At 38.8% G+C, this 27766-nt stretch overlaps 4 protein-coding genes across 8 annotated transcripts; 1 reads left to right on the top strand and 3 right to left on the bottom strand.

The window, feature by feature from the left end:
* Window positions 1-2947: 2947 nt before the first annotated feature.
* LOC122998960 (CD209 antigen-like protein B) lies at window positions 2948-5317 on the bottom strand. The gene is made up of 6 exons (XM_044376015.1): window positions 5180-5317; window positions 4637-4732; window positions 3846-4112; window positions 3581-3747; window positions 3317-3453; window positions 2948-3171 (listed from the first exon to the last, which is right to left on the bottom strand). Exons 1-6 carry the CDS (start codon window positions 5244-5246, stop codon window positions 3021-3023), a joined length of 885 nt encoding a protein of 294 aa, XP_044231950.1. The 5' UTR covers window positions 5247-5317; the 3' UTR covers window positions 2948-3020.
* Window positions 5318-10027: 4710 nt separating this feature from the next.
* Window positions 10028-16001, bottom strand: LOC122998117 (C-type lectin domain family 4 member M-like). Of its 2 annotated transcripts, XM_044374741.1 has the most exons (6): window positions 13898-16001; window positions 13678-13797; window positions 13197-13460; window positions 12928-13091; window positions 10830-10969; window positions 10028-10371 (listed from the first exon to the last, which is right to left on the bottom strand). In XM_044374741.1, exons 1-6 carry the CDS (start codon window positions 13959-13961, stop codon window positions 10221-10223), a joined length of 903 nt encoding a protein of 300 aa, XP_044230676.1. In that variant the 5' UTR covers window positions 13962-16001; the 3' UTR covers window positions 10028-10220. The 2 variants fall into 2 exon arrangements, with proteins under 2 accessions (XP_044230676.1, XP_044230675.1); XM_044374740.1 differs by having other exon boundaries at window positions 13678-13974.
* A 195-nt stretch (window positions 16002-16196) lies between these two features.
* On the top strand, window positions 16197-24165 carry LOC122998115 (serine/threonine-protein kinase Nek9). 2 transcript variants are annotated; one of them, XM_044374736.1, is made up of 23 exons: window positions 16197-16646; window positions 17534-17711; window positions 17812-17867; window positions 17956-18026; window positions 18137-18242; window positions 18484-18615; window positions 18712-18822; window positions 18955-19019; window positions 19152-19202; window positions 19308-19500; window positions 19593-19737; window positions 19829-20029; window positions 20186-20232; window positions 20374-20535; window positions 20639-20747; window positions 20842-21003; window positions 21105-21272; window positions 21360-21413; window positions 21540-21727; window positions 21866-22027; window positions 22135-22239; window positions 22335-22388; window positions 22482-24165. In XM_044374736.1, the coding sequence occupies exons 1-23, from the start codon at window positions 16461-16463 to the stop codon at window positions 22677-22679; spliced, it is 2904 nt and encodes a 967-aa protein (XP_044230671.1). In that variant the 5' UTR covers window positions 16197-16460; the 3' UTR covers window positions 22680-24165. The 2 variants fall into 2 exon arrangements, with proteins under 2 accessions (XP_044230671.1, XP_044230670.1); XM_044374735.1 differs by having other exon boundaries at window positions 21360-21419.
* LOC122998116 (zinc finger C2HC domain-containing protein 1C-like) lies at window positions 20665-27719 on the bottom strand. Of its 3 annotated transcripts, XR_006407349.1 has the most exons (4): window positions 27631-27719; window positions 25217-26549; window positions 24425-24581; window positions 20665-20750 (listed from the first exon to the last, which is right to left on the bottom strand). XR_006407349.1 is itself a non-coding variant. In XM_044374738.1 (3 exons), exons 2-3 carry the CDS (start codon window positions 26489-26491, stop codon window positions 24477-24479), a joined length of 1380 nt encoding a protein of 459 aa, XP_044230673.1. In that variant the 5' UTR covers window positions 26492-26549; window positions 27631-27719; the 3' UTR covers window positions 24013-24476. The 3 variants fall into 3 exon arrangements, 2 of the variants coding, with proteins under 2 accessions (XP_044230673.1, XP_044230674.1); XM_044374738.1 differs by lacking the exon at window positions 20665-20750 and having other exon boundaries at window positions 24013-24581; XM_044374739.1 differs by lacking the exon at window positions 20665-20750 and having other exon boundaries at window positions 24013-24581; window positions 25217-26571; window positions 27631-27714.
* Between the last annotated feature and the right edge of the window lie 47 nt (window positions 27720-27766).

Genomic DNA, 27766 nt, shown 5'->3' with positions numbered 1-27766 from the left:
CATCCAGTACCTTTGGAAAATCAAAATAATTAAATAGATATGTATAGTTTTATTTGGGATGATAAGGCATCATTTATCCTCACCGAAATAATGAAAGAGATCAATAATAATCCATAATTAATACAGCATTAAGAGTAAAATACTGCAGCTCTCACCTTTGTTCCACCTCAGTGACATTATTAATCCAGACCCATATCCCCTCTGTCCCTGTGTCAGTGAGACCGATCCAGAATCCGTTCTCCCACATGTCAGTGCCACTTCTCATACTGTCAATGCTGTTACTCACAAATGTCTGTGAGCATACAAAGGAGTTGATATTTTTAAAGAGACAACTGTAAAATGTAAATGTTTAAATACATATTTCAACATTTTTATTGAAATATACTTTACGCTCTCTCTCTTATCTGTTTTCAACCCACCTGCTCCTCCTGATTATCGATCACAACCAGATCAGCTCCACGACTGATACAGTCCGCTCTGCTATCTGGCCAGTCCTTTTTGACAGTACGGGACTCAGAGTAACAAAAGAAATAGCAGGATGTGTTGAGAAGAATCATTATAAAAGACACTGTGTCAAACTACAGTAACAAAATAGTACATATTCTAAAAACATTTGAATGTTGATGTGATCAAAAAATCCTATTACAACCATGCAAAACATTCACTCAGTAAAAACTAACAGCAGACTTTTTAAAAAAATTGTTAGTATAGTTCAACATATTTGCACCAATGTGCCAGGCTCTAAAATGAAACAAACAGAATCAGAAATATGTTTATGAATGCATTTTGTAAATTATGACTTTTAAAGTACCTTGTTGCTCCTCGCCGTTCAAGTCCTCTTGACAAATCAGTGTGTTAAATCCACCATCAAAATTACAACCTGAGATTTCTCTTCTCTCCATTTTGACTGATTAGCTGAGATCAGTCATGTAAGAGATGATTTATTGGCACATCGCTCTGTGTCGACACTCCTGGCATATTATTGCTGAGCTCATCAACAGTAAATTCACCATTATCCAGTTCCAGGGTAAAAGTTCATTTAGTAAGAAAAGAGAAGTGAAATTCCACCCTTGATTAATGATTTACCCCAAATATGCTTGAATTGTCTTGTTCATCTATATGCTGATGACACTGTTGTTTACACTTCTAACTCTGATATATTACAGATCCAGAACTCTTTACATTTTTTTTTACTCATATTGAATAAGAAGATGTCCAGCAGCATGGTATTTGGCACGCGACACAGACATTCATATCACTTTGACTTTCATATTAATTTTGATGATGGATCTCCCCTCCAGAGAGTTGATTCCTTCAAATATCTTGGACTTTGGAATGACCCTGAACTCTGCTTGAAGCCCCACATTGATTTTATTATTAAATGAACATATGGTTGTCAGAGCTCACTCAATTGCTCAATTAATTGCTTTTCATGTCAGAAAAAGAATAATCTCTCAGTTACTTTTACTTATAATTGATTATGCTCACATTGTCTATCTGAACACCTCTGATATTTATCTTAGACCCCTAAATGTAGTATGTAACTCTCTACGTAGATTTATTTTGAGGTGCCCATAGAGAACTCATCATTGCTTTATGTATGAATCACTTAACTGGTTGCAGCCTAAAGCTAGAAGGCAGTTTCACTGGGTTCAGTTCATCTTTAAAGGTGTTTACTTTAATTTTCCTTCTTATTTGAAACTATTTTTGGTTCCATATAGATCTTCATATTTACTCAGACATACACAATATCCCTTTTTTTCTGTCACTAGAATTTTTAAAGAAGTCGGACGCAGGTCTTTTCAATACAAAGCTCCAGCCGACTGGAATGATGTTCCTCTTTCTCTTAGATCTATTAACTCTTTCTGCTGCTTCAGGACTTCTTTATCCTGTCATCTTAAAACAACCTGTTCATGCTTTTAATTTGTGTGTATTTGCAATTAGAAGATAAATTGTTTCAAGTGCTCTCGGTACTGATGAAACTGATCTGATTTTACGGATCATTTCTTGTGTCTAGTTTCTTGTACAACTGCTGAGGGTTGGGGGTGTGGGTGGGAGATGGTCAGCGAGCTGTCTGTATCTGCGTATTTGAAGTGTATGTTTTTTATGTAACGACATCTTTGTATGTATATGTTATATTTTGTATTTTGTGTTTTTAGGACCCCACTATTGAAAAGTTTTCACAGTTACCATTGAAAAAAATAATTTTGTATGATGGTATTTCAGTATGTTGTATGAGAGTATTTCACTTAAAAGGGAAGGCATTTCAGGTGAACAGGAAGGTGACTGAGAAAAGCGAGTGCATGCTGTTGGCGGGCAGGATGCTAGGTGACCAGTGTGTCCACACTTGGAGTTGCAACGGTCAGTTGCTGCCCAATTGTTGTTGAATTTGACAGGGTTCTGATGTTGTCCGCTGACACCAATATATTGTTAAGTAACACTGCTGCTTTGGTAAGGCTACTTGCAGCTATTGAACAGACATCAGTGTCGCTAACAAATGAACAGCATGCGCTCTCTTTTATCAATCACCTTCCATTTTAACTGAAATCCACTGATACAATATACTGAAATTCCATCATACAAAATTATTTTTCTCAATAGTAATTGCTTTTCAATAGTTTATATAAAAGGATTTGACAATACTATATGAGAGCATTTTAACTGTGTATATGAGCACATTTTACTAGTATGTGTGAAAGCTTTTCAATAGTTTTAATGAGAGCATTTCAGTTGCATGTGTGTGTGGTTTTCAGTATAGCATGTGAATGAGTTTGGTTTCATATGTGTATGTGAGAGGAAAAGTACATGTATATGCATGATAATTCTGAATAATGTCTCTAACGGCCCCTCATAACCAAAAGTGTGTACAGATGTTTGTTGTTATACCATACATATATTTATATTTGTGTAATTTTGAGTAATTTAAAGTAAAAAATACCCAGAAACACAAGACATTATGAATTTTATTCATTTTTCAAAGACAGTAACATATATTTACTTTTTGGGCAATTCTTCCAGATCTAATTTGATGCCATTTCACATATCCAATGTAACTCTTTAATGATGCAGTTTCCATCATACCGGGTTTTCCAGGGATTAGAGGGGCTAGGAACTGTAACACCACAATCCTCTCCCAGGTAACCGTTGTTTGGTTCTCCACCCATCCAGTACCTTTGGAAAATCAAAATAATTAAATAGATATGTATAGTTTTATTTGGGACGATAAGGCATCATTTATCCTCACCAAAATAATGAAAGAGATCAATAATAATCCATAATTAATACAGCATTAAGAGTAAAATACTGCAGCTCTCACCTTTGTTCCACCTCAGTGACATTATTAATCCAGACCCATATCCCCTCTGTCCCTGTGTCAGTGAGACCGATCCAGAATCCGTTCTCCCACATGTCAGTGCCACTTCTCATACTGTCAATGCTGTTACTCACAAATGTCTGTGAGCATACAAAGGAGTTGATATTTTTAAAGAGACAACTGTAAAATGTAAATGTTTAAATATATATTTCAACATTTTTATTGAAATATACTTTACGCTCTCTCTCTTATCTGTTTTCAACCCACCTGCTCCTCCTGATTATCGATCACAACCAGATCAGCTCCACGACTGATACAGTCCGCTCTGCTATCTTTCCAGTCCTTTTTGACAGTACCGGACTCAGAGTAAGAAAAGAAATAGCAGGATGTGTTGAGAAGAACCCATCCAGGGAGGCATTTGCCACAGGTTCCCTCTAGGAGATACAAAATATTTCTTGTAACTTAAACTGTTTTTATTAGTTGACATTAAATAAAATATGTCTTTACAAACTATAATACAATTCTGCCTCACCCAAAGCTGATATATTGGTCTGCAGGTTTGTCTTTTCTGTGCGCAGTGCCTCCATCTGTCTCTGATAACCATCATTGATGGTCTTCTGCTGCTCAATTTGCAACTTCAGTTGTTCATGGTTTTTGATCGCTGCCTCTAACGCCTTCTTGGCCTCCTCCTCAGCTTCAATCACATTGCTGTGGTTGCTGCTGAGATAGTTCAGCTCATTGATGAGCTCTGTTGCAGCTGAGTGGGGAACCTGGAGGGAAGCTTCTTTAACTTTGGCACCTGAGAAAGAGAACAAGAACTGAGTCAAAACTGAGTAGTGCATCCAAAGACATATTTTATATTGTAACTTAACTTACCAAACATAGATGAAAATTATAGGCCTATTATTGCATTGTTTTTTTTTAAGAAATATGTGAAAATCTTTTCTTTAGAAGAAAAATACTTTTGAATATGAATTTCATTTATCTGATTTCTCCACGGTTTTCCATTAAAAAAACTAGGAATTACTGGCCGAAAAATGAGATATAATTTGTTAGATCATAACATAATAACACTCTTTGGAAACATAATGATGTCTCAGTAACAAAATATGAAAATGTGAACAACTGTTTCCACATAATTATCTCTGCATTGAATGTAGCTGTTCTGAAGTATATTGAAATAATTGTACATTTTGCACAAAGTCTTTGCAGATTCCCATTTTTGTTTTGAGTCAAAAAAAAGAGACAGTATTAGCTTACTGATGAGAAACTCAACAGAAGAGGGAAATGAAACTTTTTCTTCCTGTCAACTGTCATACTCACACTTAATCCCAATAGCAACAGCAGTTATCAGCAAAACAGCGTTCAACAGCCCCAGACACAATATAACCAGTCGATAGTTTGGAAAAGTGTATCCACCTGTGATCATATAACATAAGAATGTAGTATTTCATGAAGGTCAAAGCTTTCGACAAATCACACAAAATATTGTGTTTCTATATTCTCATTTTGTTTGTTGTCAAAATATTGAAAAACTACGTCTGAAAAATTCTGAAATTACATAAAAAATAATGTCTTGGCTGCTCAGTATAATCGACAGGAAATCTGAATTCTATTGAATCTCAACTTTAAGTCATACCACAATGTACACAAGGATTTCAAAAGCTACATAAATATGACTTTAAAGCTACAATCATTAAGCTTGGTTGTACAGCATATATTAAAAATTCTATAGTGCTCTGCATTCACTAACATTTTCAAAATCAAAAGGTCAGAAATGAGTCAGAGAAAATTACGAGGAATAACTCAAGAAACCAGTAATAAATGTGTGAGACACTGCAGAACATTTGATTTTAAAAGTCTTACCTTGTCCAAAGATTTCATAGCGAGTAAGAAAATGTCTGAAGTTTATCTTTCTCCATGGATTCTCCATCACTGCAGTGCTGCAGATTCTGTCCACTGGTCTCGTTGCCTCCTCTTTTATATCTCAAACGGAAGAGTGAGTTGAATGGGAGTGCTTCTTTGAGTATTAGTGGGCATGTCTTTACACTTAGTCTATTCATTTACTGGATTTACTGGAAGTCCAAGGGAAATACTTAAAATAAACTTAAGAATATGGAATGAATATATACGAATACTGAATGAAACTTGAGAAGACAGATTTGCAACAAGGTTATTTGACAAAATCTTTTCATCAGTTCTGTTGAATGCAGGAGATACTTTGTCACAAGAATCAAGTGATGCATTGAGTGAACAACTGTTCTCAATCCTGCCACAATCAGTTGGATTGATGGCTGGGCTCTGACACGGTCACTCCCACAGATTTACATTAACATAACTGTGGCTCTGTGTTTGGGGTTGTTAAATCTACATTAAAGTCATTTATACTTAAGACTGCATTATATAAAATGTGTGTTACACAAGTCTTCTTGTGTTGTGCCTCCTGCAAAGAAGCAACATCGTGCAGGCACCCCAGGGCTTCATGGTGGGGATGGTGTATTTCTGCTGATGTCCAATATTTGGCTTACGCAATGTTTTACAGCTGTTACATTCAGTCTAAAAGCCAGAAAACTCAACTAGCCATTGTTTTTCCCTTTCGACAATAACTTTCTCTTTGCCACCCCTTCATGAACATGTATAATAAAGTTTTTGCATAGCGTCTTATATTGCAGCCATGTAGCTTGTATGTAGGGGAGAACAGGGTAGGTTGTCACATTCATTGGATGTCACTCCCTAGAGGGCATTGTTAAAAAAATGTTGTCACTAGAATTTTCAGAATTGAGGTCAGAGGTCACCTACTAGGTCATTCCTCACTTGACATTGAGAGGACTTTCAGTGTTTTTCATGTCAAAATGTAAAGCTATTAGGTGTTTCTCCTCTAAGTTTTTACATAATGGGTTTATAATAAAACAAATATTACCATTAAAAAGTATGAAGGGAGAGCTATAGTTTAGTTTTTTCTTAAATACGCTACAACATGTGATTGTTAGCTTTTGCAGTTAGCAAAAAATCCCAGTTGGGGATGCTTGTCACATTCTCTTCAGGGTTGGTTGTCACATATATGAACATTCAACATGAAATTACACTTTTAAAATTCATTTTTAAGATTGCATACATTGTTTTTTCCCAATAAAATAACAGGTACAAACAACCCCACAATAGAGATGGTTGTCACAAGTGCACAAGACCTATTTGACAGTCCACATCTTTTGAACAGAATAAGCTTAAGGAGAGAAAGGTCACTCTATTCCTACCTGACACTTTAGGTTTCCATTACACATTAAAAGGGAATCTGTTAAAGATACAGTTTTTGAGGGATTCAACTACCGTCCCTGTTCTTCCCTATATTTTGGACCTTCCAGATACAAGTGTATTTAACCTAAATGTGACCTGCCCAACTGGAGGGTAAGGCTAAGCCCACCTTAACCTGGGCTTCCCCCAAGACCACCTACTCTGTACAGGTCAACACACACAGATAAGTGTAAAGAAAGTAAACAGAGACGTGGCTTCAAGTACAATTGTATCAAAATTTATTTAAAAGGATCAATTTAAAAAAAAAAAAAAAAAATGACAGTAATGTTGTAATACAACCAGAAACCAATTTGTTAATATAATAAAGTTTATATCTGCCAAGTAGGTATTTAAGAGTTATTTATATTATATATATATATATATATATATATTTATCTGCATGCAGATAAACAACCCATATGGCTAGAGCCCCCATACAGTACAGCCCGGGTATCTACAGCTAAAAAAAAAGGGGCACAGAAACAGCACGAATACACCTGACGAGGTCCTTCAGGCGCAGTGGGCTCGTCTGATAACACAAATCAACCAATCCTACAATCAGTCAAAATATACTAAACCAAAAGAGGCAAAAACAACACTAAATATAACTAAACAAAAGAAACAAAGAAAAGAGAAAAACAATTTAAAAAAAAAAAAACTATAGGCAAAACAGTAGCAAACTGTCCTCTACCATAATAACCCCGGCCAATTATGGCGCAGCTCAACTGCTCCTCTGCACTGGACCCTTCTACAGGTGAAATCTACTGTCTCCCACGGATCTGGGTGTTCAAAAGCTGGGGTTGTCTGCACCTCGAACAGAAAGACCGAACTCCCTGTCTGCCAGCTGATCACCGGGGACTTTAGCACTTTGCCGCACGCGACGGAAAAACACTTCTCTTTGTGTGTGTATTCAATGAGTATTTATAATGTGCCCAGATGGTAATTGAATGGGGCCTGATTGCGCTGTTGGCGTTTCCCTTATATGGAAAGTAACATACTAACAAAAAGGGGAAGTGACATAAGTGGCCGTGACCAGCCAGGTAAAAGTGAGATGAAGGCGAGACCAACCCTTCTACATAAACATCACATGATATGTCTTAATTGCCAAAAAGGATGATCTGTGAACACATCAAAAATGATAACATCAGCGTACTAACATGCTCACAATGACTTTGATGTGAGGCAGGTATAATGTTTACTATGTTTTAGGGGTGTGCCCGAATACAAATTCGTTATTTGGCAAAATACAAATAGTGGGTTTGTTTTTTTTTTTTTTTTACAAATATTTGTTCCATACAAATATTTTAAAAATTATTTGTTTTTGTGAAGAAAAAAAAACATGTCAAATACCAGTGTACAGGTTGGTTACATGCTATCTCAGTCTCTCTCCTCTGCTCTGCTGTTAAGTCTATCAGCAGGTCTCAATGAGGGGAGTCACATCCACCTGCTACATGATGCACATTTCCTTATTTGGACATCACTCTGGGAGTTGGGGGTGTTCCCCAGAGATAAAGCTGAGCTTCTGACACACACTCCCAAGGGATTCTCCATAACCTGCTGTTCCCCTTCTCCTTTCCACAAAGTTAGGTTGTAAAAAATGGGCCATAAATGAAAAGTGCAAAGCAAGAATCGCCTTTGAAGTTTTTCCCTACATGTTACATGCTGTGCTGTCTCTGTGTTATGTGTGTATAAATAGGTAGAGGTCTGTCTGCAATGAGGCGATGAGTAAAGTTTTAGCCAAACTGACAGACAGATCGACATTAGCATCTCCAGAGCCGTGCCACTAAAAAAAGAAAAAACAAACAAACAAAAAAACAAAACAGGCATTCTTCTAAAGCACGGCTGCATTGAAGAATCACTGCTGTTTATGTATTCCAAGTTTTATTCATGAGCAAAGATGCTTGTGCACAATACATTTTACTACTGAGGATAGCTGGATGTTCTTCTTCTCATATAGTGGCTTGTTTAAAACTTAAACTCAGCCTTAATACAGACTGGGTTTCAATGTCCTTCATTGACCATTTTCTCAGCCTGTGCCACGCTGATAACAGACTTTTTAGTTGGGACTGCTGTGAATGAAAACGTTTAGAATATCATTGCCCATCTACTCACCCCTTTCCCTGTTGTTTATAGCATATGGGACTCATCTGCTCCTCCAACTTATCACTCACAGCCAGGCTGATACAGTCAATTCTGCTGTTTGTTAAGGCCAGTTTGTTAAGGGATTGGATGCTGATTTAGCACAGAAGTAAAATGTTTAGTTTAAGTCACAACATGAAGAAAATCTATTTTGGTTTTGGTGTTATGATTTCATTTGAAAATGCACTGAAAAATTAATACGATGGCCTTTCACAAATATCAGATGTATTGGACTGTGTTGTTGCTTTCTCCACTTGCAGTGTCTCAATCTGACATCACTGAGGGTCTTGTTCTGCTCTAACTGCAGCTTAAGTTTCAGGCTGCTGAGCTCTTTTTTCAACACTTGCTGAGCCTCTTCTTGAGCTTTCATGGCTTCACTCTGTATTGTCTGAAGTTGCATTTCCTCTGTAAAGAGCTCATGTGAACATTAGATTATTATGCAGTAGCTTTTTTGACATTTGTGTCCTGTGTTATGGTGTAATGATTTTTCCATCTGTGCTGTAGACATTTGAAATCATTTCTATATATCCCTCTAGTGTTCAGGATTTAACTAAGAAATGTTTACCAGCCCTCTCTTATCTGTGGGAGGTGGCTGTTCTGTCAATATTACAAAACTCTGTGAGTGTGTGTGTGCTTGCATTCACGTTGCCCTCTCTCTCATATGTGAAATTGTCTCCTGAAAGTCTTTTTTTTTTTTTTTTTGCACTGTTTAGGTGCTCTAGCTAACTGCTATCAGCTAAAGCCATTACCAGTTTAAAACCAGTATGTTCAGATTGGAAAAGGCATCCGTGGACTTAATAACAAGATCATTTAATGAACTTTAACATGATTCACAAAGTTTGCTCTGGTGGGTTCATATGGGGAAAAGCTCTAAACAAATAGATGGTCAGTGATGTGACATACTTTACATCTAGAAGTCTCAGTTGTAACCCAGTGAGTTGTTGGAGATTGCAGGGGTCACATATAACAAAATGTAACTGATGTTATCAGTAAAATAGCTTTTACTTGATAACGCCCTTAATGAGATCTCTAAAACTTTTCAGGGATAGCGCTGGGCTACAGGAGCTGTTGTAAACTATTCCATGCAGCATATCTAAAAGCAGACTTTCCATGGTCAGTATGTTCTGTTGTAACCTGTAGCTGAGGCCGTCTGCAGAACATGTTTGTTAAAGGACTAGTTACACATTTTTAGATGGGCAGATCAATGCCACTCTCACATCTATCTGTGAAATATGAAGCTACAGCCAGGAGATGGTTAGCAACTGAAGCACAACTGCACTGAAGTTGTTTATATATTCCGTGTATTTATTCATGTGCATATAAATATACAAACAATAAATCTTGATATGATACAGTAGATAACTGAGTTAGTCTTCTCTTCTCATATGATGGTCCTGACTTTGTTGGACATTATGTAGGGAACTTCTTTGAGGAGATTAAAATCCAGCCTGGATATGGATTGCCATGGACTCCACAACTAGTTGTTGGGTACCATTTCACATAACCATTCCTTGTTCTCTTTGCAGCTTGCATCATACCACATTTCCTGAGAGCTATCCGTGTTCATGAGTGCTGCACAGTCGTCATCCAATGTTCCATAGTTATCATGCTCCCTTTGTCTCCAGTATCTAAAGTAAGGCACAAGTTATACTTTTTTTGTGATTACTGTTACACAGTTACACTATTACACTGATCACTGTATCAGATGAAAGGATTTTAATATGTCAACAGATTGATGTTGCAAGCAGATTTGATTAACATATCACCATTTAAACATCTGATTTGTTCACTTTGATACAACAAAACTGATTTAATCACATACACTTGATAACCTCTTTCCAATTTTACTTAGAAAATGTACAGAAATATGCAATGTGTGGTTTACCTAATTTTACATCTACAGTATTCAGATAATTGTTTGTAAGGTTTATTATCATCCTTAGTTATGAAGTTTACATCAATCTAGCTTTCTTGCCAAGAGTGGTATTAATCTTCTCATCTAACGCTCATCAAGAAAGGGAACAATATTTCCCAAAATATCAAATTATTCCTTTAACACAGCATAGTAAATCTTAAAAGGTCTCACCTTCTATCCAGCTGCGTTACATTATTTACCCATACCCAAGTGCCCTCTGTCTGAATGTCTGTAAGGCCAATCCAGACTCCCCCTCGCCTTCTCCACCATGGTCTTGAATCCAGTTTTGGTAGGAACTCAGAAAGATTGACCTAGATAAACAGATGGGTCCTTAAAGGTATAACTTTACAGTATTAACTCGCAACACAAGCCTGCCTATCATATACCATCCTAACATTATCTAAAGCTTTTAGGCCTTTTCATAGCAGATATTTGCACATATCAGGAAAAGCATGGGTGTTAAGACTGCAGTCTGTGTGGTAACTGAAAAAACTTTATAGATCTTCAGCTACACAACATCTTTTAGTCTCAAAATTAGTCAAACAACTCAAAAATAAAAGACAGTACTTCAAAGTTGAAGAAAAACACTCAGTTGGTTCAGAGTTCAGTACAATATTAGATTTACTGTGCAAATAGCCTAATACAGTAAACAGAGGCTTGGTTCATGAAGCAAAACCCTAAAAACTGAATAGGAAATCTTCATCTTATATACCCTGGAGAGTGCCTCCCAATGTGCCACCAAATTTAATATATTGCCAACAATGATCTCAGTGGACAGTCCCTGGCATTTGTTCAACATCACCTTTTTCTTCCACCATTATTTATCAATTTGCTTTTCACATCCAAAAAATAAAAGAGGCTTATGTGCCTTTATTGATTACACTTACATATTGGTTTATAATGAAAAATTACCTAACACACACAAAACAGCTTTTTAACATTAAGGCAAGTTACGTCACCTTTTTTTCATCTCCTTGTCACCTTACTTCACCTTACTTCACCCTGCTCCCCAACATGTTCCTGTGGGCAAGTAGGCAAGTCCCTTATCTTCTTTATGACATGTTTATGACATTATGTTTATGCCAGCACCTTATTATATCTTCTGGTGGGCTTCACCCCTGCCACCATCAGGCTCTGGCTGGTACCTGTGTCCACTCATGCTTACAATTTTGGCCAAACATCTACAACACAGTCCACGTTGCCTATAAATCTTCATGACCTGCTCATGCCCTTTCTGTAAGAGACAGAGACTTCATACACCCACATTACCTCTCCACCTGATACAAAGACATACATATATTAACGAATTTTGTTAGGATTAAATGTATTTTACGCATGTACAATGTTAATCACATAAAAAACCACTACATCTGTTTAAGGGGGCCAGTTCCAGTTCTCATCACACGAGTATAAGAGAGTAAAAATCTTAGGTTTCAGCTCCTCGACAGTGCAGTAAGGGGGAAAAAAGAAGAAATATTTAAAATAGTAAAAGCAATAGTAATAGATGAAAGAGCATAAACCTACCTATCCTACCTATAATATATTAATAAATATCTATATGAGTATATTATATGTGTATGTACATATATGTGTGCTTATGCACGTGTGTGTGACAACAGCACTGGCTCACTGGTGACCTATTATGACTCTTCAATGGAAACGAGCCATCAGTGTTAAATGTACAATATATCTGTGCTTTTACTGCTATGACAAGTCAAAACATCTACTGGGAAAAGGGCCTTTACTCTAGTCTTAACTGAGTTATTAGTCAGTGAGATATAGCTGAGAGCTCTGGAAAAAAAATGCTTGATTAAATGTGTAAGGAGAAATATAAATTTAGCTTTACACTCCTTGTCTGAGTCACAATGGACAGGTTAAAAAAAAAGAATCAAAATGGATGCAGCCGAACCAGATATTGTGTTTTTTATTCCATGCATTCTTCCTCGTCAAAACCTGGCACCTACATTACCCACAATGCAACTAGAAAGCTGACAGTTTGGTTGGAGATTCTGCTGTGTTATGCTAGATAGATATACTTTATTTAAAATGCTACAGCAGCCACCTGACATAAATCAAAATACAAAAACAAAGAAGCAAAAAAGGCAAAAGAAACAAATGCAATTAAAGTAATTAAAGTATCAGCTGCTGGCTGTATGTCACTTGAGTTCTGTTGCCTGTGTCAAGATGATATCAGGCTAATATTGATTTCGAAAGCAGCAGTTTTTATTAACTTCTGTACATCAAAACATCAAGAATAACTCTGACTGACCTGCTCCTCCAAGTTATCAATCACAACCAGGTCGGCCCCACGGTGGATACAGTCCGCTCTGCTGTCTGGCCAGTTTTTTAAAAGACTGGATTCTGATTTAGAATGGAAGTAGCATGATGTGTTCAATAAAAACCATCCTGGGAGGCATCGACCACAACTGGCCACTGTCAAAAAAAGAAAGTAAGTTAACTTAATGACAATGAGAAACTCTTTTTTTGGTTTTGGCGTTGAATAGTTTGCAAAGAAAAATGAATGCAATAGCTTCTCACAAATATCAGAGGTACTGGACTGCAGTATTGCTTTCTCCACTTGCAGTGCCTCAATCTGACTCTGAAAGCCGTCGCTGAGGGTCTTGTTCCGATCTAACTGCAGTTGAAGTGCCTGGAGGTTGCTGAGCTCTTTCTTTAACGCTTTATGTGTCTCTTCTTCAGCTTTGATGACTTCACTCTGCATTGCCTGAAGATGCTTCACCTCTATGAAGAGCTCTTGTGCTTTTATCTGGTGGGGAGCGTATTCCTCAGGGACTTTGCCACCTGCAATTAGCAGAGATAAGAAGCCACCAAATCGCTCTCATAGGTGATATTCAGAAAACACGTTGGTATTTTTATGGATTTTTTTTTTTTACCAATTCCCATTATGTAAGAATTATTTGAGCTTGTTATATGTTGTCAGTGAATTATTTAGTACAGTGTATTCCAAACAACAAGTGAAGCAGAGATTCAACACCTTCCTTTGACCAGTTGTACTCACAGTAAATCCCAATAACAACTGCAGCTAACAGCAGAATAATGTTTAGTAGTCCTAAACACATGATCAACAGTGGATACATGGGAAGACTTCTGGACCCAACTCTGATCGTGCTCATAGATCCTGAACAAACAGACAACTTTGATGTGAGCTCAAAGTGGACAACTGACACAGAAGGTTTGGCAAAAGCATTTTGAGGGCAGTTAAAATAATGCAAGCCCACCTTTGTTTCCTGTGTTATGGTGTAATGATTTTCCATCTTGGCTGCAGTCATCATTTGAAGTCATGTCTGGATATCCCTCTCGTCCTTTGGCTTTTACTCAGAAATCTCCCTCCAGCATGCCACTGCTTATCTATGTGAGGTGGCTGCTCTGTCAATATTACAAAACCATGTGTGTGTGTGTATGTGTGTGAGAGAGTGAGAGAGAGAGAGAGCTTGTATTCCCACCACCCTCTATATATGTGAAAATGTCTCCTGAAAGTCTTTTTTTATCACTCTCTTACTTTAAGTTCTTATGGAAATTCCTATTGATTCATTCAAAGTTCATTTAATTAACTTTACACTTGACGTTAACTGATTCACAAAACTTTCTCTAGTGAGTTCTAGTGTGGCGTTTATCAGATGGGTGGTCTGTGATGTATTGTACCGCACATCACGGAGTCTGAGTTGTGGCCCACCAGTGGATTGTGGGAGATTTTGAAGGGGCGACCAGAGGTCACAAATAAAAACATTTTTTAAAATCACTAATGTTGTCAAGTATAGATAGTAAAATTGCTTATGCAATCCCCCCCAGTACCCACAAATATGCTATATGTGTTCTTCAAGCTATAGTTGGGTGATATGACAATATATACAGTGAGAGAGTACACATTTGATAAAATAAAATAAAATGTAATATCATTTGTCTAAAATCAAATTCTATTCGTACCGCGGTAACTATCCTTGTGATATATCTGATAGTTGAACTTTGTTGGCAATGTTGTAAATTTATGAGCAGAACAGCTTTATAACAACATTGTGTTTTTATACAATTTTTTATCTAATTGTGATATCATTGCATTGTATCATTCATATATCTTGATTTGTCAGCTTTTTTAATTTGCTGGATTAGCCTAAAGCAGAACATCCATCAAAGGTTTTTCACTTGATTTTAAAGAAAACGTATGATATATATCAAAACATAAAATGATAGAGTAATAGAGGATTTTACCCATATGGCACCCTCCCATGTCTACTGTGAACTAAGTTATGTGTCATGGCATTTGCCTTGAAAATGTTTGTATGAAATTAAAATTGTAGACTAAACTTAAAAATAAACGTTGACAGCCCTTTTTATATGTGTCACAATTAAATTGCACCTTTACTCGAACTCGTGATATCCAACATTAACCTATTTAAACTTCAGTAGAGCAACATTAATAAAATATAGTTGAACTCTGATCGAAGGGGGCGCTGTAATGTGACAGTTTCCGTGTTTGAGCGCGAGGGAAGGATGGACGAGTCCTCGGTGTGCTGTTGCCTCATAAATCGAGACAAGTCCAGACATTTTTCAAACAAACGTTGAAAACGGGGGGGGGGGCGCAGTTAAGAATACGACTGTACTTCAATCTCGATGACTTCACTATTAGCCAGGTCAAGCTAATCACAGCGTTAGCACTAGTTAAATAACCGGAAGTTATTTTTTCCTAGGATGGCGAAGTCAGGACCCGCCCTCCTCTGCTTCTGATTGGCTTACCGTGCTATTCTTATCCTAACCAATCTCACTTCTCATGCCTAAACCTAACCCACCTGTATTCCGCGAAGTCCCGCTCTACTCTGCCTCTGATTGGCTAATACTCCTTGCCTTCGCTGGTTAGATTGGTTAGAGTTAGTTGGAGTTAGGGTAAGAATATCAGGGTCAGCCAATCAGAGGCAGAGTAGGGTGGGTCTTCGCAGAATGCGGGTTGGGGAAAAAAATAACGCAACCTAACCAACTATTTATCATCCATAAAAGATATTATCCAAGAATAATCAGTCTGTTAATGAATTATATGAAGTCATGTCTAAGTCCCTCTTGCATTTTGAGTTATAGTCCTTGTTGCTCAAATACCCATAGTTTACATTTGTCATGTGTTTAAATTTTTTTTTCTTTTTCTTTCTATTGATTATGTTATAAAATTCATATGTGAATATGTATATAGACACTACTTATAAGTAAGAGTATACAGTATGTATGTGTACATATATATGTATATTTGATGTATTTACTGTGTGTATGCAGGCTCTTGTACCCTTCTTGAGTTTGTCATTTGAAATTGTTCAATAAAAAAACAAAAACCATTGAATGTAACCAACCCAACCAACGAAGACAACCAGTACTAGCCAATCAGAGGCAGAGGAAGGTGGGTCATGACCTTAACATCCTAGGGAAAAAAATGGCTTACCGGAAACGCATTCTGCTGACTTTCATCGTAAAATACACCACACCATGCTTGAATACGCGCCTTCTATTTTGAAAGTTCATAAAGTCATCCTCAGTTTTGTTGCGTATTGCTTGACAGTGCTGCAACTACTGTAGTTGCACGCATTTTGCTACGTTGTATTTTTGTGACATAGTATATTTGAAGTGGATTTAAGGCATCTCGCGGCACTCTTACGTCACCAGGTGTTTTGCTTTGCTGACACTGGTGACATGTTAGACGTGTGTGCGGGTTTGTAACGTTACGAGTCTTTCATTAAGAGTTGTCGTAAGGCCTGTTCGGGTTATTTCCATCACTGCCACTGGCTAACAAGTCCCTAAACAGAAATGTCACTGGAGGACTATGAAAGACATTTGGACTCGCTGAGTTCAGATCTGGGCAGCGGGTCTGTGGTTAGTGAGCGATCAGCGTCGAGCACGTTTAATGGCGAAGAGGAGAAGCTGCATTACATTCCTATCCGGATCCTCGGGAGGGGGGCGTTTGGTGAAGCAACTCTGTACAGAAGAACAGAGGTAAGTTGGCTTTCAGTCCCAGCTGTTTTTCAGAAGAGCTGAAGCTCCTCTACGGTTGAAATCCACGGATTACACTTAATACCATGCAGCAATAAAGTATGTGAAGACACCATCACTGTAAGAGAGCAAGGGAAGCATGTCTTAAGCAACTTTACAAGGATCCTAAAACTTTTTCTTCAATAACAACATACCAAAAACACTAATTAGATATATCAGAAATGGCTAGAAAGTGTTACACTTTGTTTTCTAAATGTATTGTTATTGTATTATTATGATTGATGTGTCTGGCTAAATGAATTGCACACTGTGTACCTCTGTTTCCTTACCTGGGTGAGAAATTCTTGAGCTACAACAAGATAAATGACCCTCAACCCCCATGCCTTACTTCTTTATCCTGTATCATATGGGGGTTAGCAGATTTCATGCTACACCTCCCTCCAAAAAAATGCATTTTGAATAATCTAAGAAGGTTCTGTTTAACCTATAAGAAGGTATTTATAACAGTAGTTGAGCTGCAACAATTGCTCAATAAATGGATCAGTCAATGGACAGAAAATTAATTGGCAACTATTTTGATCATTAATTAATAGTTTCAGTAATTTCTCAAACAATTTGATGGTTTCTGCTTCTCAATGGTGAGGTGCTTTTCTTTGCTGTATATGATAGTAAGTTGAATACCTTTGACATTTGTGCTGTTGGTTGAATAAACGAATCAAACAGATTTTTTTTCTATTTTCTAACATTTTTAGGGAAAAGATTAATCAAGAAAATGATCATCTGATGAATTGATCATGAAAATAAACATTAGTTGTAGCGCTAAACAATAAACTGTTAATTGCTTGCTTTCTCTCTTTGTGTTAACGAGACGTCCCCTCTGGTCTCCCTAGGACAACTCTCTAGTGGTATGGAAGGAGGTGGACCTGAACTCGCTGTCAGAAAGGGAGCGCAGAGATGTCATGAACGAAATAAGCATCCTCTCCATTCTGGAGCACAACAACATCATAGCCTACTTCAATCACTTCATGGATAAAAACACTCTACTCATTGAGCTGGAATATTGCAATGGTAAGAAAATACTGTACAATGTGTCCAGTGTGAAGATTTTGAGGATTAGTTTAAATGCTGTTCATCTGTGACAGAGCAGTAAATGTCTTTGTCATTGCAGGAGGGAATCTGTATGATAAAATCAACCAACAGAAGGGGAAACTTTTCAGTGAGGAGGTATGAGTGGAACATTGCAGGCCAAGCATTTTATACAAAACAGATTATTGTATTCTTTTATATGTTCACCTTTAACATGTTTCTTCAGGTGGTCATATGGTACCTGTACCAGATTGCCTCAGCAGTGGCTCACATTCACAAGGCTGGGATCTTACACAGGTAAAACATTCAGCCTTTATTGAAGGTATCTGGCAGGTATCGATGATATAACTGAAGGATATGAAATGACAACAGTTTTTGGTAATGTTGGCATTCTGTTTTTCTTGCAGAGATATCAAAACTCTGAATATTTTCCTGACCAAGACTGACCTCATCAAGCTGGGTGACTATGGCCTTGCAAAGAAACTAGACTCTGAGTTTTCAATGGCAGAGACTGTGAGTTGGGAATACCCCCCCCCCCCGCAACAACAAATGATTGAATATTACACAGCTGTTAAAGAGTTTATAGTGTAGATATTTGGTTTGTGTATGCTTTTTTTGATATTGCTATGTTATTTAGAGGCACAGTCAACATATATCCAGAGAATATATAGTTTCTTCACTGATCCTCATAACAATTTGTAACTAACGTTTCACTTATTTCCCTTTTGCACTTTTTCTTCCTTGGTAAATCCAGTGTGTGGGAACTCCATATTACATGTCACCTGAATTGTGCCAAGGAGCAAAATACAACTTCAAATCAGACATCTGGGCCATGGGTTGTGTAATTTTTGAAGTTTTAACTCTTACAAGAACATTTGATGCAACGGTAGGTTTATTAATTTGCTAGAAATAGTTTGAATTATTTGCCTTAATCAGATTCCCCCCCAAGAATGAATTGATTCTGCTGTTTGTGTCCGTACAGAACCCTCTGAACCTCTGTGTGAAAATAGTCCAGGGCAACTGGACTATGGAAGTGAACTCGGATGTTTATTCATCTGCGTTGATCAAGCTGGTGTATGAGTGCCTCAATCAAGTGAGTGAAAATAATCAGACAAGAGTCTTGTTTCAGATTGTTGTGAAACAAATGGTTTGATGTTGGAGATAATTCTGCTTACCTCAGTCGTGGATATCACATCAAAGTTCTTGTCATCCTTTTGTTTCGCAGGATCCTGCAAAGAGGCCCACAGCTGAGCAGATTCTGGACCAGCCAGTCATCGCCTGCTGCCGACAGTAAGTTGGTTGAGAAAAACTGTATTTTTAAAAAAATTCTTGGATCAGAAAATCTTTTAGTTTCTGTTTTATATAATAAAGATACAATCAAAACACCCACAACAATCCTTTGACAACTTCATTCTCTGGTAGGGAGTTTGAAGAGCAAGTTGCACTGCTGAATTCAGCAATGAAGAAACCAAAGTAAGTCAACATTTGTTCTATGTTCTCCATTCAAGCCTGTTTTTCATTCATCAAGTATAACTTTGTAGTATATAACTGATGACTGTTGTCCTGCCTGTGCCATAGACTGAGTACAGTGACTGAGACCCCTGTCGCTGTGGTGACCACACGCTCGAGGGAGGTGTACTTCTGGGGCGGAGGGAAGTTCACCCCCCAGAAACTGGACTCGTTCAAAGGGGGCAGCAGTGCCCAACATGTGTGTGCGGGGGAGAGTCATTTTGCAGTGGTGACAGTGGAAAAAGAGCTGTATACCTGGGCTGTGAGTATTAACCCATCACTCTGGGATAGATGTACTGGATCCAGTTGTTCTTGTGCTTTCACTACAAGCAACTTTCTCAACTTTCTGGTCAGAATATCCAAGCTGGGGCAAAGATGGTGGGCCAGCTGGGGCACGGAGACCAGGCCTCGTACAGGCAGCCAAAGAAGGTGGATAAGCTCCAGGGGAAGGCTATTCGACAGGTGGCATGCGGGGCTGACTTCACAGCCTGTGTCACTGGTGAGCGAATGAAGCAACAGGCGAAAACACAAATATTTGTCTGTAAAGCCACACCTTTTCTAACAAACTTTTTCCACTGCTGCCTTTGCAGATGAGGACCAGATGTACATGTTTGGGTCAGACTATTATGGCTGCATCGGAGTGGAGGGCGAGCTGGGCATGGAGATTTTGGAGCCAGTGCTACTGGAGTTTTTTGAGGAGCGGCATGTCCGTCAGGTGTCGTGTGGAGACAACCACGTGGTGGTCCTGACTCATAGTGGGGAAATCTACTCCTGGGGCTGCGGAGAGTATGGTACATAGGTTTGCTATATTTACTGGTGTTTTGAACTGTGTCTGCTAGGTTGTTTTTGCTGTTATAAATATTGCCAGCAGGTGGAGACAGTGGCCCTTTTTAGTATCAACTTTTTATCTTTAATGTATCTCTTTTTTCTTTTTTTTCCTGCTGTAGGGCGTCTTGGCCTGGAATGTGAGGATGACTTCTCTTCTCCGATGCAAGTAAGACTTTGTTCCCTGTGCTGGCATATCTTTGACTGTCTGTCAAGAGGTAAAATCCTTACAAGAGCGAATAAGATCATGTTTTTATGCAGTCCTGATGATAAAATATTTATACATGTAGCTGTGTTATGGTTTTCCCAGGTGGAGCTCCCCAAAGGCGCCACCATCTCCGCTGTGTCATGTAGCAGCGATGGAACCTTCTTTTTGACAGAAACTGGCAAAGTTCTAGCTTGTGGAAACAATGAATTTAACAAGCTAGGCCTGAACCAGGGGATCTCTGGTCTCAAAAACCACCCTGGAGAGGTACTGGGTTGTAATTAAAGGGATATAATAATAATAATAATAGAGACTTTAAGTGACGCAGCTATGTTTATAAGCTTTTATTCTTCCCGGTACATCACACCAGGGTTACCAGGGGATCCCGTACATCACCACACTGACCCTGGTAAAGCAGCTGTCGCGGTTCAAGATCCAGGTCATAGCTCCAGGGAAGACCCACACCGCTGCCATCGATGGTACTGCAAAAAGAGCCGGTTTTCATTTTTCTTGCTCATGAAAATTGTCATTATTTCAATGAATCGTTTTGTCATGTTATTTCTTGCTTTACAGAACGCGGTCGTCTGATCACCTTTGGGTGCAACAAGTACGGACAGCTGGGTGTTAAAGACTTTAAGAAACACCAGGGTGTCCAAGTCCTTGTTGGGCCCTTTGGGGGAAAGACAGTGAACAAAGTGTCTTGTGGAGATGGCTTCACCATTGCAGCCACTGAAGGTAAGAACACACGCAGTCCTGTGGTCTGTGGCAATGATATGTATTTTTTTCTGATTTCATGATAAGATTTGTGGCTGTTTTATTCATTATTTTTCTTTCAGACAATCAGATCTTTGCATGGGGAAACGCAGGAAATGGGCGACTTGGAATGCCTGCTGATAAGGGATTTGGTTCAGAGGTTTGCCCTGCCATGCCAAGGCCTATCTTTGGTTCCCTTCACCATGTGCCAGACCTCTCTTGCCGTGGATGGCACACTATTATTATAATGGGTTAGTCATCTCAACCAGACACTTGTGCTGCGTAATTCCACTAAAAAACAGCTGTCTGATTAATACCTTGTGTTTTCTTATCTGCAGAGAAAGTGCTCAACTCTAAGACTATTCGCTCCAACAGCAGTGGACTGTCAATTGGTAGTGGTAAATACTTTTCTTTGCTTACCGGTTTGTGTATTGATTAATTTCTTTGATTGATAAATAAGTCTGCATCTTATGTATGTGTGTGTGTGTGTGTGTGTGTGCGTGCGTGTGTCTATCCAGGGCTGGGACAGGACGGATCCACATCCACAGTGGATCTGGAAATAGAGCCCGGTTCAGAGACGGAGTGTCGTGACAGGGGTCTCGGGGTTACAGGGGAGGCTGATCCTGAGGGATGCCTCATGGAGACTCCAATGATGTCAATGGCAAGCCAGACTGGGGACAGTTCCTGCCCTTTTTGGCTTAGAAAGGTTTGTTGCAATGAAAGCATGAAAGAGTACGGAGACATTAGTCTGAATCATGTTTTTGGAGCGGAGCTACACCATCAAACTCAAACGGGTATCAGACAATGTAGTCTGATAAATTTCTTACTCATTCTCATCCAACAGGAACTTGAGGATGCAGAGTTCATCCCGATGCCAGACGGCTCCCAGCCATTCACTCCTGACCAGCTCTCCTCTTTCTCTAAGAGCGTCACTCTACCTTATGAGGAGATGAAAGAGTTAAAGGCGGCGGCGGCGGCAGCAGTCAGCAGTAAGAAAGGCCTATCGGTAATGCCAGCATAGAAGTTGTTTTGCACTGATCTTGATGATAAAGGATTATGTTTTCATACATGTTTTACATTACTGCTCAACTTTGTCTCCCGTTATCTTCACAGACTAAACGAATGAGTTGTGATAAAGTAAATGGGCTGGATGAGGCTGACTCTTGCAAAAAAGGAGAATCAGGTGCATGCTGCAGAGCAAGTGGCGAGGTTGCACAGGTATCAAATCTGCACACTCAACATTGTAAATTATGAGCTAATTAGCACCCAACTTCCTGCTTCTACTGTATGTAAACAAACTGTTTATTTTACAGCTGCGAGAGACAGTAGCTCAGCAAGAGAGGAGGATCCAGATGCTCGAGAAGCAGGTGAGACATGTATCCCCAAGAGCATCCCACCCGCCACAGAACAGATTTTGATCCATGCTCGTGAGTAACGGCATATTTTCCTTCCATCTCTAGGTCAGTGAGCAGCAGAAGGAGAATGAGAAGCTCTGGGCGGCAATTAATCGTTCAACGCTACGGGAAGCAGGGTGTGAAAATAATGGAAACCACCGCTCTGATCGTATGTCCGGGGATGGAGGAGGAGGAGGAGGAGGAGGAGGAAGAGGAGGTGGATTCACAAACCACGGGGGCAGGTCTGCTGGAGCCAGTGTGTGAACCTGCAGATATCCAGGTTATGGGAGAAATGTCAAAACTCTTAGCACATACTGAATTCAACGAGCTCGATTGCAGTAGAGAGTGCAGCCTCATGCCCACTCACAGTGTGTTACGTTATACATGTTTAACAGAGCGCTAAGTTGCATGAATTTTCTTATTGCATATGCAATACTGTATAATACCTTGCACACTCTCACATGCACACTTGTGTTCACCCGGGTGCAGTGATCTAGCTAGTTTCTCCACAGACTGAAATGTTGGCTGGATTCAACATGAAGCAATCGGACCTTGCCACCTGCGAGAGACAATCTGATCATAGTGTTACTCTGCAATGTGAATATCAAGTCCAAGTTTTGGTGGTGTTATTGTTGACTTTTAGTGATGTCAGCATTGGGGCTTTAGTCCTTAAGTGCCTCAGAGACTACTTTTTATCATAAAACAGGTAAGACCAGAATATGCAAAATAGGAGACCGTTTGCTACAGTAATGCGTCCAAAGTTCAGGTTTCTGTTGAGTTCTGAGAGGATCGACAGTCATATTGTCCAGATTGATCCTGACTCATTTAAGTGCCATCTTTCAATGTGAAAACATACCTTTGTCGTGTATCACTTCATTAGAATTATTGTCATTTCATCTATTCCTATACGGTTAAAGTGCCAAATACAATATAGCCTTTAAAACCTTTTTTTCATACTTATCAGAAATGTTAGATATTACAAACATATTCTAATTATCTCATGCAAATATATAGTTTTTAAATTTGCATGTATTATTGTCATATACAGTAAAGAGCATATGTGTGAAACAGGAAACTACTGATTTATTTTTTAAGAACAGGTAGGTTGCTTTTACTTATTGTCTTCTTCGACTCTTGAATTCTTGTTGGTGCAGCACATGTAGGTCTGTCTTCATTGTGACATGTATGAACACTTGAACTGTCTTAGAATGTGGAAAACGTGGTCTTTAAAGCATTTTTGATATAGCTGATGCAGCTATAATGTTATTGTTTTCTTACTGCATTTTTTTAGCCATTTTATCTGTCTTTGGTACTTTCTGAAATGTTTGTTTTGCCATCTTTTGCATCATTTGTGAAAGAAAATATCTAATTGTGTTTTTGTTTGAGGTCTGTTGGTTTTGTTTATTGTATGTGTGTTATGACAAAAATATATATGTAAAACCCTTAACCTATAATTAGCTTACAAGCTGTTCATTTGTGGTCAATGAACTGTCTTGTGTCAACAATATAACTAGTATTTCCATGCTAACTACAGTCACAGTGCCTTAGCAAGCTATTGAAACCAAAATTGCAAATATGACAATGCTGTGCCTTTAGGTGATTTTTTAAATACAGTGACAGCATTTAAAATATGTTTTATTTGTTCAACAGTCTCTGGAAATCTAACAGTTGTATTGACACTCTACAGTCACACTGTTGCTTTATGCTTTGTGTAAAAGCCATCAATAAAACTAACAGCTGTCTTTTGTTATATGTGTGTGTGTATAGTTAATATTTCCCACAGTGCAAGCTTCAATATACTGTAGCTATTTCTATTTGTTGATATTACTATGCTATCATTGTAAAGAGCCAAAACTAACATGGACAATTTGGTTTAATCAATAGGGAATATACTCAGACAATATAGACAGCAGCTCTGACACAGAATTCTAATTAGTGATTAAATCAATAAATTCAGACACAGTGTTGACAATAACGACATGGTGATGGGTGACTTGATGTGCTGACACCTGAGGATTTGTTGTGGTTCGGCTGGTTCAGGGTAAAAGCGTCTGGCTCGGCTTACTTGGACCACTTAGACTGTGAAGTGCCAGCTGGGGGTCGACCTTGATGCAAAGTCCTCATGTTCACCTTGTGGGTCTGTCTTTGGTTCTTTTTCTTTAAATCCTGAATCAAAAGATATCAGATACTTATCAAATACAGTAATTACTCATTTAATGTAAGCAATTAAATTCCAATAAAGTTGGGGGACTAAAAGCCAAGGTAACATGGTTGATATTAGTATCTGTCACTACAAAGTCATCAGGGTTAAATATCAGATTTGACAGCTTCTTGAGATCAACAGAAGACACTATTCAACTGTTTTTACAGGCTGAGTGGTCTCCCAAATGACAAGTAAACTGAAAGGTACCCTGTGGAGTCTTCACATTCAGACATTCGGTGTTTCTGCATTGTGTGAATCCTTGAGGCATGTTGTGAATACGTTGCTTTCCTCATAAAAAGTTTGGAGAGCCAATATTTGGAAGAATTCAACATTGTTTACATCCATGTTTGCTTGCTGGCAGTCTTTTTCCTGCCTTTATTGGTGCATTGCTACATTTCTTGGCACATTAAAGGATTACCACAACCAATTGTTGATCAGTACATGTGCACAATATACAAACAAATTGGGGACCATTCTAATAAACATTGCTCCAGAGAGCCTCTAGTGGCTAAAAACTCCACAGAGTACCTTTAAAATAAACCTCCATGTGTACAATTTGGCGGAGTAGCCCTTTAAGAGAAATAAAACACTGGCCTACCTCTGGAGTCTTGCTGTGGGTTTTCCAGAACTCCTCTATGGCTGATCCCTTGGTTCTATTAATGTAGGAGTTGAAGACTTGACGGTGAGATTGTTTCACCTTTTGACAGACTTGGACGTGCTTCTCTAATCTTTCATGTGAAAACTTTCTGTTGCAGATTCTGCAAGGGAGAAGCTGAAGGCCGGCGTCTGTGCTATGTGTGAGCCTGAGCTCCCCCTGCTGCGCTCTGTTGGAATGAGAAGGACTAGAAACTGGTGGGAGGGATGATTCCTCGGATATTTTACTTCCAGCACCTCTGTGGTTTCCCGTCGCCTCCAGTCTATGAACATGTTTCTGTTGACTCTTGTGGTGCCTGTCCAGTTCCCCGTCATCATCATCATCATCATCATCATGTGAACCATATACCGTCTTTCTTTCTTTATAGTTTTGTTCTCTTGTCCAAATGTCACAGTTGGTAGAAGTCTTATTTTGTTCTGCTTTCACTACCTCTCCTTTTCTTCTGTTCAGCTCTCCGCTCACTTTGTGCACATGAGTGGTGCTTTCATGAGGCCCTTTATTTCCTTTTCTTTCAAACTGAACAACTTCTGTTTCCCTGCCTCCCCATCTGGCCCCCTGTTCTTCATGTGTCTTCCTTATGCTTTCCTTGTTTGTCTGATTTTGCGTCTTTCTCAGTTGTTTAACATCCTCTGGTGTTCTTTCATGTTTCAACATTTCTCTGCCTACCGCTGGTTCTCTCAGCCTGGTTTTCCTCAGAGACTTTCCGCTCTTTACTTGTCCTCTGTCATGCCTCTCCTCTTCACTCTTTTGGTCATCACTTGCAGCAGCAGCAGCACCACCACTATCCCTCTGGATCATTTGTCTTATTTTATCCTCAGCCCTCCACAGCTTCTCCTGTAGTATGAGCTCTTTTGCATGAATTGCTCTGGACATCTGCAGCTCTCTGTTGGGCACTCTGGGTGAGTCTTTTCTTGGATGATGGGACCCAGTGGTCTCTCTGATGCCATTCGAATGATGTTCTTGGGACGACAAAGGGCCTCTTGGTTGTCCTGAAATCGTGATTTTTTCAAAATCATGTAGCTCAAGTGAGTCATGCATCTTGGGGTTGAGAGTTCTTCTGTGGTGAACAGGCTTGTTTGGAAATGGCCGGTCTTCTCCAGCCGCTCTCCCACCAGGTACAACACCATGTTGTGCTTGAGTGTGGACATTGCAACGTCTTTGTCCTGCAACGTTGCACTGCTCTTGAGGACTGCGCCTTCCTCTCGTGCGTGTGTTCATGACTTTTCCATGAGACTCCTGAGTCGTTCACACCAGCAACTGTTTTCCCCTGCAATTTCTTTAATCAAGAAAAAAAACAGCTGGAAATTCAAAAGTGATATTAAAAAAGAGAATAAAGAGTGAATTTTTCAAGATACCGGCAGTGTATGACTATTTCTTTTAAATAAAAGCTGTAAAAATAAAATAAATCAACTTTGCTTGAGTCCCAAGTCAGTCTCAAGTTACTGAAGCAATTCCAAGTCCATGTATTTAGTCTCAAGTCTAAATATAGGAAAGAATTTAAGTCAGAACAAATATGCCACTAAGATAAAAAACTATGAAGCCCTGCAATATAAATACAGATTTCAGTGCACAAGTCCTTAGGTTGAACATGACACAATGATTCTTGAGCTTGGAAATAGCAGTTGACAAAAAAAAAATCTCCACTCTAGATTACTCCACTCTTCCTCACTTCTTCTGGAGCTTTCGACCAAATTACACAGTCTTCATCAGTATATGTAGTTTGCTCAGTTGTCATACAACTGTAGATGTTTACACTTTTAACTATTCTCAGCACTTTTAGGACTCCATCATCCATGCTGGCGGTAAAGTTTATTGATGAAGACCATATGATGCAGTCAAAAGCTCCAGAACAAATAGATTAGTTTAGTCATCTGCTGTTTTGAAGTGAATAATGAATGCTCAAGGTCACCTTTAAAACCAAAACGGACAAGAAGTCCAAAAAAGTGCTCTGAACAATGAGTAAGTAGACGTTGAGTGGAAATTGTTTTGTCATATCCTTTTGGCTCCAAAAATATCACAATCCACCTGCAAAGTGGCATAATGCCTGTATATGTCATTTTGAAGCTAAATTATGAACTGAAGAAGATGAGGGAAGATGGAATTTTGATCATTTTAACTGAAGCATTGTTTTTCTTATTGACCTCTGAACATGGTATAGTGACATGAAATGGTAGACCGCTTATTACTATTTCTGCCTGCCTGCAACAAACAAATAGGCAGTGAGTTAGGAATCTCTGTAATATAAACTCATACTCCAACAAAACAGCTGCAAAACATGCTTTTTCTGTTTTTTGAACATTTGGCTAGCCAAATGATAGAAGTCAATGTCAAAGAAGTAGCAGGTTCCTTTCACTTACCAGTAGCCCCGTGGCTGACAAATATTCCTGAAAATTAACGTGTAGAAATTCAAACTCCTACTGACTTGTTGAATTTTGTCTGAGTTAAAGGTAAAGGTGAGTTTATCTATAAATATAGCCGCTGTTTGACAGTCAT

Source organism: Thunnus albacares, chromosome 15, assembly GCF_914725855.1.
Source record: "Thunnus albacares chromosome 15, fThuAlb1.1, whole genome shotgun sequence".
Taxonomy (NCBI): domain Eukaryota; kingdom Metazoa; phylum Chordata; class Actinopteri; order Scombriformes; family Scombridae; genus Thunnus; species Thunnus albacares.
Note: the sequence above shows the minus strand (reverse complement) of the source record. Positions and strands in the feature narration are given on the sequence as shown.